This window comes from Capricornis sumatraensis, chromosome 2, assembly GCF_032405125.1.
Source record: "Capricornis sumatraensis isolate serow.1 chromosome 2, serow.2, whole genome shotgun sequence".
Classification (NCBI taxonomy): Eukaryota; Metazoa; Chordata; class Mammalia; order Artiodactyla; family Bovidae; genus Capricornis; species Capricornis sumatraensis.
Window position 1 is genome coordinate 219971989 of NC_091070.1, and position 9950 is coordinate 219981938.

The window sequence follows — 9950 nt, forward strand, 5'->3', positions numbered from 1 at the left end:
GCACACAGAAACACACACACACACACACACACACTCATGAATTAACACACAGGTCAATGCCAAGGGAAGCCTGCTGTCCAGAGGGGCGAAGGTGCCTTTTGTCTGGTGTGTTTGGTTGAGGCCCAGTTGCCACAGGTGGGCTATCACAGGAGCCAGGAATTTTTGTGTGTCTGCAGTTAATTTACAGAAACCAATTTCAAACTAGCTTGAGGGGAGAAAAAACAAAGCATGTATTGGTTTCTCCCAAATGGACTGGCTAGGCCAATAGACGCTTTCTCTTGAGAATTTAAGCTGGGGCACTGGAAAGGAAGCTGCCCGTGACCACAAGAGGTGGAGCAGAGCGGAGGGCAAGAAGCCTTGCTGGACACCTGGAGCCAGGAGGTGGCTCTCGAGGCCGCCGCCTGGGCGCCGTCGCCACCCCCACCCCCCACCTCACCCTTCCGGGGCCCTTCCCCACCTGGCCTGGTGTCTGTGCCAGAGGTGGGGAGACAGCTCTCAGAGTGACCTTCCTGCTTCATACGCTAAAGGGCAGGCCTTGAAACTGCACAAGGCAGTCTGCAGACCTTGAAACTGCACAAGGATAAATTCATTTCCATCACATATTTCCCCCGAACATAGCACGCAGCACACAAGCTTCCCGAGGCCTTACACAATTCTTATCACGTGTGCTAGTCTCTGTGGTTAAATGCTAGCACAAAAACTGGTGTCTAAAGTTAAATGAGCTTCCCAGGTGGCTCCAGGTAAAGAATCCAGCTGCAAACGCAGGAGATTCAGGTTTGATCCCTGGGTCTGGAAGATCCCCTGGAGAAGGAAATGGCATCCCACTCCAGTATTCCTGCCCGGGAAATCCCGTGAGCAGAGGACCCTGGCGGGCTGCAGTTCATGGAGTCACAGAAGAGTCAGACACGACTTAGCAGCTGAACAACAGCGAAAGGCGATAGTAAGCACTTTCTGTTGTTTCACTGTGAAACAAAAGCTGGCTGCAGCCCAGGAAACCAACTGCTTCACCATCTGACCAAGTGTGACCTGCAGCTCTTGCACCTGGGTGGTGGGGTCCCCACCATAGAGCAGCTGTCCCAGGGCAGGAGCACAGTCCCTGACACCCTGTCCGTGCTGTCTGTGTGGCCTTCCACTCCTCGGTGCCCAGGATGGGCAGCCCACTCCCCCCACCCCCGAGTCCCTGAGCCTGCAGCGCCGGCGGTCACAGTCTGGGGGCCTTCTGCTTGCAGACCCAGCGCCCAAGCCCCTGGAGATCCTCAAAGACCAGCTGCCCTAGGGTGAGCTCAGCATGACGGGTGGTGCCTGGGCAAGTCCTCCAGCCCAGGGTGGCCACTGCAGGTCTGCTCGCTGCCCGGCTCGGTGGCCAAAGGCGGGGGCCCTAGGGCAAGCCTGCCTGGACAGGATCTGGGTTCTGTCAACAAGCCAGGCAGTTACCTGGTGTCTGTGTGCCTCAGTTTCCCCACCTGCATTCCAGGGCCCCTCCTAGGTTCAGCGGAAGGATGGGGGAGAATCACAGCTGGTGTTCCGTGGACAGAGCCTATTGTCTGAGCTCCCTGCCGGTAAAGACAGGCCAGGCTGGTTCATCAAGCAAGAGGAAGAGGGGCTGAGTGGAGCCACTTCTCCAAAGAAAACCAAGACCCACCGGGGGTATGGTGCACTCAAGTCAGGAGTTTATTGAGGACGAGGCCGCCCAGCTCCCATGGGGCGGGGGGCCCCTGGCCCGGATGCTCACTCCTCCCTGTAGGGGACGTGGAAGCCCAGGGTGGTCCCCAGGGGGAAGTGGGCAAAGAAGGTACGGGCCATGTCCTCCAGCTGGGGGTAGGCCCCCAGGGCCTGGAAGTGCTGCACGTAGTTCCAGAAGTCAGACGTGGAGAAAGGCCAGTAGGGCATGGCTGGCAGCTCGGCATAGGGGTCTGGAGGGAGGCACCCGGCTCAGGGGCTGGGCCAGCCCACAGTGCCCAGGGGCGCAGAGCCTGATCATCCCAGGAGTGGGCTGAGTCGACCCTGCCCCTCTGAGCCCCTGGCTGGGGGCAGAGGAGGGGAGCACGGCCAGGGGATTGGGTGTCTGGCCCCGTCATCCTGGAGACACTGAGCAGGTGGAAACACCGTGGTGGGATGTGGGGGCGTCCGAGGGAGGACCCAGAGGAGACCCTGGCCCCCAGGCCTGGACGCTCTGTCCCGAGATGAGGAGTCTGAGGTGGGCAGCCTGGTCCTGGGGGGTGCAGGGGGTCCCTCCTGCCCGGTGTGTCCCCAGGGAAGAGGCTCCAGTCCCTCTCCCTCTGGGGCTCAACCTCCAGCTGACCCAGGGCTTCCGCTTCACCAGCTTGGGCCAGAGGCCGACTGCCACCCGGCCCCCCCTTTTGCCAGGACTGGGCACCCAAGACCAGAAACAGGACCCACACCACCCCCGAGGCCAGAGACGAGAGCAGCACGGTACCTTCCTCCTCCTGCACCGGCTTGGCCCCTGTGAGGGAAGGGAGAGCAGTCACCCCGAGGTGCCCAGGCAGGACCCCACCACCCACCGGGACAGCACAGGACGGCAGGCGGCCCCCACCTGCCAGAGGCGCCAGCAGGAGGCACAGCGCCAGCCCGGGCAGCAGGCAGGCCGGCATCTTCCCCAGGGTGATCGATGGGCGCAGGCCCACCTGCAGCCAGAGGAAGCCAGATGGGTGAGACCACCCGTGCCCCGGGCCCCGGGCCCCGGGCCCCCACCTCCCCCCCAACCCTGCCCCTCCGCTGCCCCGGGACCCCCACCTCCCCACCCCACCACCACCCCCGGGTCCCTGCCGCCCCTCCCCCCCACCACCACCACCTCCCCCCTGCCCCTAGGCGGGCACCTCCCTGGAAAACAGCTCCAGTAAAAAGACAAGTTCTCAGTGTCCTCAAGGCAGCGGCCTTGAGTTCTTGATGGCAGCGGCCTCGTCCTTCTGGGGCTAAGCCCAGGCTTCAGAAGCGGTGGCCTATCTCTCTGAACTACTTAGGGACGGACCCGGGTGTTTGCCCTCCTGGTTACCTTGCAGCTGCTCTCGCCCGGCCCTGCAGCCTGAGGGGCGCCTGCCGCACGCACTCAGGCTCCTCTTTATAAAGGGCCGGGGATGAGACGTCACCTCCGTGAACCGTCAAACTATTTCATCCCCGCCCAGAGGACTGAGGGCTCCTGTGTCCCTGGCAGACTGCCAGGAGTCCGTCCACTTCTGGGAGTCTGATCCAGAGATCAAATGGGAGAAAGTTGCCTTTGCACAGAACGAAGATGTTTAGGACCGAATTCAACATTGTTTCCCAAAATAAACCACTTCCTTTCTACCAGGAGGAAAACAACCTAAGTCTGATGGGGTTTCAGAAAAAGGGCAATCACAGGGCTGTGTCAGGGACATGCAGGCAGGACGGGACCCTTGGGGAGCCACCAGCAGCCTCTGCCCACAGGTCATTCTTGAACCCAGAGACGACAGGAAGGGAGGGTGTCTCCAGACCGGCGCCTTCCAGATTCCCTGCAGTGATGAGGTGTCTCCAGGCAAGACAGCTACTTAGGGGGTGACCATCACGGTTCCCCAGGTGTGGGGTACTGATCCCCCGACAAGGAAAAAGGATTGTTACCAAGGCCACCCTCGCTCTGCTCGCTGAGAGATGAGGGGTTAAGGCAAGGAAAATGACTTTATTTGGAAAGCCAGCTGACCAAGAAGACAGCAGCCTGTCCCCTCAAAATAACCATCTTTTCAGGGTCTGGATGCCAGGTTCTTTTATAGATCAGAGATGGGAGGAGGGGAGAAGCAAAGTAAAAAGGCCATTAACCTTGCAAACTTCTCCTAGAATGGCAAGCCTCAGGCAGGGGGCGTGTTGACTTCTTCCTTCCTGCGGACTGCGGGAGGACCGGGCTCTGAACGAAGGCACTTTGGTTTAGTCAGGTGGAGCGGCAGGATTCTCCGAGGCAGCCTGTTCTGTATGATCCTACTAACAAAAGCGACGGGAAGCAAGTCAGACAGTTCCACCGTGGAGTCAGAATTGGCCTCTTCCCTGCAACAGGGTGTCTTCTTGCAAAGAAGACCTGGCAGAGTTTAGGGGTTCCGGTCCCAGCTTCACCAGCAGAGGTGGTCTGCTCAACCTTCCTGCCACGCGGCCACACTCCAGACCAGACCCTGGGCTTTGTTCTTAGAAACCCGGGTTCTGTTGTGCCTACAGGAGAGGAATTCTCTTAGGGCAGCTGTGCTGGGGTCTTCAGCCGGGCACTCTTTGACTGTATCAGGGTCCCCAGGACCACCCTCACGTTGGCTGGGGGGACCCCCAGGACTCAGCTGAAATTCAGGACAGAGAAAGGATGCAAAGCGACGTCCGTGAGAGGAAGAGGCAGGCGGGGACAGGTCGGGGACCAGGCGTGAGCTTCCAGAGCCCCGCCCCACGCCCACACACCCCGTCCCCGCCGCCAGCCAGCCAGCAGGTGCTGTCTTCCCGGGAGCCCATAGACACGTGGCACCGGGGCTTTCAATGGGGGTGGGGGTGGGGGTAACAGGCAGCTGTGCCTAGGAAAGTTCCAGACCCCCAGAGGAAGTGCTCAGCTGGCAGAAGCCTCACTCTGCACAGATGTTTAGAGGCAGCGAGGCCTTCCTCCTCCCCAGGGACCCTCCCCGAGCTCCAGCCCAGGGCCAGCCTCACGGGAGTCCCTCCTGAGCAGGTGGCGGCTTTCTCGAGGGGACAGGTGGGCCTGTCTGTTAACTCTTCTTTGCACAGCATAGTTTCCTGGTTCTTTGTCTCCTGGGCTGGAAATTTAAGCTCTGAGCTCACTGTCTTCATTGCCCACATTCTCCAGCACACAGAGAAGCTGCCAAGCCCGGTCCTTACTCCATAGCCTCACTAAAGGGCAGCAGCCACCCGGTCACTGGCACCTCGGGGTCACCCGCATCTCGGGGACACCCACACCTTCCGGTCACCTGCACCTCGGAGTCACCCGCACCTCCCAGTCACCTGCACCTCGGGTCACCTGTACCTCAGGGTCACCCGCCCCTCCTGGGTCACCTGCTCCTCCTGGTCACCTGTACCTCGGGGTCACCCGCCCCTCCTGGGTCACCCGCACCTCCCGGTGACCTGCACCTCGGGGTCACCTGCACCTCGGGTCACCCGCACCTCCCGGTGACCTGCAACTTGGGGTCACCTGCACCTCGGGGTCACCCGCACCTCCCAGTCACCTGCACCTCGGGTCACCTGTACCTCGGGGTCACCCGCCCCTCCTGGGTCACCCGCACCTCCCGGTGACCTGCACCTCGGGGTCACCTGCACCTCAGGGTCACCCGCACCTCCCGGTGACCTGCAACTTGGGGTCACCTGCACCTCGGGGTCACCCGCACCTCCCAGTCACCTGCACCTTGGGTCACCTGTACCTCGGGGTCACCCGCCCCTCCTGGGTCACCTGTTCCTCCTGGTCACCTGCACCTCGGGGTCACCCGCCCCTCCTGGGTCACCCACACCTCCCGGTGACCTGCACCTCGGGGCCACCTGCACCTTGGGGCCACCTGCACCTCGGGGTCACCCGCACCTCCCAGTCACCTGCACCTCCCGGTCACCTGCACCTCCCGGTCACCTGCACCTCGGGGTCACCTGTACCTCCTGCAGGCTCTTGACTCTGGGACTTGACTTTGCACTTGGTACCATGGTTGACGGAGGCCCTTGACCACTGGGAACAGCAGCGTTGACGTCAGACCAGAGAACCAGCTCTCGAGACCCCGTCTGGTCCCCTGGGCGGCTCTCCTGCCTCCGCTGGTCTGCTGACAGGGCCACCTGGAGCCTATTGGGATGGGGGGTGGTATGTAGGAGCAGGACTCATGGAGTGTGTGTGTTGGGGGAGCTGAGGAAGTGAAGTCTGGAGGGAGCGTGGGAAGCGGTCTCTGTGTGGCGTTCGCGTCTGTGCTTTCAAGGCCCGGCATCTCAGTGAGCCTGGGACCCCAATGTTGAGGCAGAGATGGGGGGCAGGGAGCGAGGACCAGCCCGTCCTGCCGCCATCATCCCCGCATGTTGTCCGTCGCTAATGTTGTAGTGAAAAGGAAAGAGGGGAACGAGCTTTCTCTTTCCCTTCCTGAGGACAAAGACCGTAAAGAGCACAGAGAGCAGGCCTGAGCGTTCCCAGTCCTGCTTTAAGGGCTCCAGCCCTGCGTGTCTGCGGCTGAGCTTGCTTGTCTGCCCCCTAACGCTGCAGGAGCTACAAGACACACTTTCTCCCTGGACTCTGCTGAATGCGTCCCCTATCTAGTGTTTACCCTTACAGCCCGCTTCCCCTTGTAGCTACACATCAGAGAGAAGGCTGCCGAGCCACCTCACTGCCGGACCCCGTTACTGGGTGACTGACGCCGGTTTACGACTGTCTTCAAAACAAGGAAGGAACCAAGGTCCTGTCCCCTTGGTTCCTCATCGCCGGCTCCGGACCGTGCGCCCTTGCCTTATACAAGCCCCTAGACTCCTCACGGGTTGGGGGGGGGGGGGCAGGTACAGTTCTTGAGGCATGAACCTACTGTGTCCCCCTCTCTGCTGGCTGAGAGTAAAACCACCTGCCTATCTCCTCCAAGCCCTGTCTCTCTGTTTTTCATTCAGCTTCACTGAGCAGAGAAGACCAAGATTTTGGTGGCAACGTTAATAATTTCATGTGTGAAGATGATATGCAAATGTCCCTATGTTGTCAGGAAAAAATGAAATAAAATTACCAGTACTTATTTTACAACTATTTACTTAACAGAAACACTCAATGTAGACAAAGTCTACGATCAGTGAGCAGTGATGATGCTGGGAGCTATAGGTATATGCTTTTTCTTCTTTCTGGGCATAATATATTCCTTAATTTATTATTTTTAATTTAACTTTTATTTTATATTGGGGTATGGTTGACTGGTGGCTCAGTGGTAAAGAATCCGCCTGCCAGTGCAGGAGACTTGGTTCAATCCCTGGGTCGGGAAGATTCCCTGGAGAAGGAAATGGCAACCTGCTCCCGTATTCTTGCCTTGAGAAACACGTGGACAGAGGAGCCTGGTGGCTACAGTCCCCAGGGTTGCAAAGAGTCAGACAGGGCTTGGCGACTAACCAAAAACAACACGGTTGATTTACACTGTTGTGTTAATTTCAGGGGTGCAGCAAGGTGATTCCGTTGTACTTTCATCCTTTTCAGATTCTTTTTCCATTCAGGTCATTGCAGAGCGTTGAGCAGAGCCCCTGTGCTATGCGGTAGGTCCTTGTTGACTATTTTATATATAGTAGTGTATATATGTTCATCCCAAATGGCTAAGTTATCTCTCTTCCACTCTTTCCCTTTTGATAACTATAAATTTGTTTACTTTTATAAAGGGGAAAAATCTTTAAAAAAATAAAAACCCACCACCAGTCACTCCCTGTTGCTTAGCATTCTGACCTGCTGGCCTGGGCCAACCGTCCAGGTCTTCCATAACCACCCCCAGGTCCCCCCACACCTTTTCTCACCTCCTGAGCTCCTCAAGCTACTCTCCCCTGCTGGCCTGGGCACAGAGCCTCCTGGACCCACCTGGAGGGCTTGACCTGGAGGGTCCCACCCGGAGGACCGCACCTGCAGAGCCCCACTGGGGCCCGCTCCTCTGGCCCCTCAGCCGGTAGCCTTCCCGCAGTGACCCTTGCGAGGGCTGTGCTCCCCCAGCCATGTTCGGCTCTTGTTCGGTGGGACCAGAGCCCTGGTTCTCACATGGCCTGGGACCCTGAACGGAGCGCAGCTGTGATTCAGCAGGTGGGGGGACAGAGCCTGCGACTCCCCAGAAGGTGTCCATGCTAGGGCTCCAGAGCACACGGAGCAAGGAGGCCCGAGCAGGCTGTCCACCCGGACAGCGTCAGAATCGCCAAGGGGACGTGGCAGAATGCACCCTCCCGGGCCCAGCCTCTCAGAGTTCTGATTCTGGAGATCAGGGGCGGGCCCAGGACTCTGCACCTCGATCCATTCACCAGGGGTGCCAAGCAGGTCCACGCCAGGCTTTGAGAGCTGCTGCCAAAGAAGTCCTCGACCCTGGTAACTCATGGGGACCACCTGCAGCCTTGTAAATAGGCGGCATTTCCAGCCCCCATTCTCCTGGGGGGCACGCTAGTGTAATGGGTCAGGGATAGGGCCCAGGTCGCGGCAGTGAAATCTCTGAAGCCTGGTTGACTACGTCCACCTCCGCCTGCACAGGACCTTTGAAGGTCCCCCCACCCGCCTGCCTTGAGAAGCAGTTCTGGTTGCAGGCCCTCCTGGAGGAAGTGGACAGAAGCCGCCCATCTGCCTCCTGGGCTCACTGGGCAGAGAGAAGGGCGTGAGGGGCTGGGGGACTCAGGGGTCTCACCTGGGAGCCTTCCTCCTCCGCGCTCCACCTGCACCGGGTGAGGCTGGCCGGTCGCTGCCATCAGGCGGTCTCGGGGCGCCCCCTGCCGTCCGACTCGGGCACACCAGGCGTGGCTGCCCTCCTGGGTCTCCGGGAAGGACCCGACGGTGCCCGGGTCACGGTCCTTGCAGCTGTCCCGACGCAAGCCAGTCGAGGTCTTGATCTGCTTCGGGGAGTCTCAGCCTTGGCTGCTCGGGGGCTCGCAGGGCCCCTGTGGACAGCCCACCTCCAGGTACCCCAGGAGTGTGCCCTCTGCCTCAGCACTGGGAGGGGGTTCGCTCACAGCCCAGTCACTCTGTCCCACGTGCATGGTCCCAGAGGGTGACGCTAGCCCCCTGCTAAGCGGGCTTCCTTTCTGAGCCTGCGGCTCCTGAGTCTCCGGGTGTCTGGTGGGTGGGGTTGGGGAGGGTGCAGGTTCAGCACCTGGGGAGTCGGAGCCACGCCGGGCTCACCTGCTCAGAGCCCGGGCCTGCGGCCACTCACCTGGCGGTCCCCGTGCAGCCCTCATTCGGCCCCAGGACCCCTCCAGAAGCGCACGCCCCCAGCTCCTGCAAGGGGAAAGGGCGCCTCTCACCCTCACCTGTTCGTTCCCGCACCCACAGCCTCTGATTGTACTGGTCATTCTAAGAAAAGGGTTTGTAATTCAACGTGACATCTAGTGAACGGGAACAAAGCTTAGGGGATTGAGACTCAGTTGCCTTGGAAAGGCCCACTCGAGGTAGACACTGCCGGAAACTACGTCCAGGTGGACGTGGACCCAGGGCGCTGGAAGGCTGGAACCCGGACTGTCCCTGCGCTCCGAGGGATCCCACGCCGGACACTGCGGAGGATGTGTCCCTGGAGTGGGCTGCAGGGGGCGCCAGGCCCACTGGAATCCAAGGACAGCAGAGCCCAGCTGAGATTTGGAAGTTAAATGCCTAAAAGGCCCACGTGACTCTCCCTGAAAATCATTCCTGCTTTTAGGGAGTCTGTGAGCGTTTCTGGCCAGGCCCCAGTTCATTCCGTGAGAAGCCTTCTCCTGAGCCCAGGGGACCCTGGCCTGGGGCGGAGGGAGGCCGGGCAGTGGGAGCTTGCAGTAGCCTAGGGTGGGCGGAAAAATGCAGGACGCCCCAGTACTAAAAGGTACTCATTGATTATTTGAGATTCTGGTCTACCTGGGCCTGTATTTGTATTTGTGGAAACGACAATCCTGCCAAGCTCAGGCCCTGCCTTGCCCACAGCGCCAAGCCCAGGCTCTGCCCAGGAGCCAGGACTCTGGGCTCAGGCAGGCAGTGGGGAGTCCCGCCCTGGAGGAGGAGCAGACGCCAGAGGGTCTTTTCTGAGCTGCTTCCTCCTGGAGGATCACAAGGACAGGACACAGGTGGCAGCTGGCCTGCAGCCCTGAGCCTCGGGCCCTGGACGCCCAGAGTCTCCGCAGCTGTCGAGGGCTGGCCCAGCTCACTTCACCATGGAGAGAACCTGATAGGGCCGGAAAGGTGGGCTGGACCGTGCTGGAAGAGCTCCCCCTTCTCATAGGAGCCTAGGGACAGCGGGGCCAGGACGGGGACACGGAAGGCCATGCCTCAAGCTCCCAGGACGCCTCTGACTTGGAGAGAAGCA

At 60.1% G+C, this 9950-nt stretch overlaps 1 protein-coding gene across 1 annotated transcript; it reads right to left on the minus strand.

Moving 5' to 3' along the window:
• Positions 1–1728: 1728 nt before the first annotated feature.
• Positions 1729–2612, minus strand: OTOS (otospiralin). The gene is made up of 3 exons (XM_068961182.1): positions 2555–2612; positions 2438–2464; positions 1729–1913 (listed from the first exon to the last, which is right to left on the minus strand). Exons 1-3 carry the CDS (start codon positions 2610–2612, stop codon positions 1729–1731), a joined length of 270 nt encoding a protein of 89 aa, XP_068817283.1.
• Between the last annotated feature and the right edge of the window lie 7338 nt (positions 2613–9950).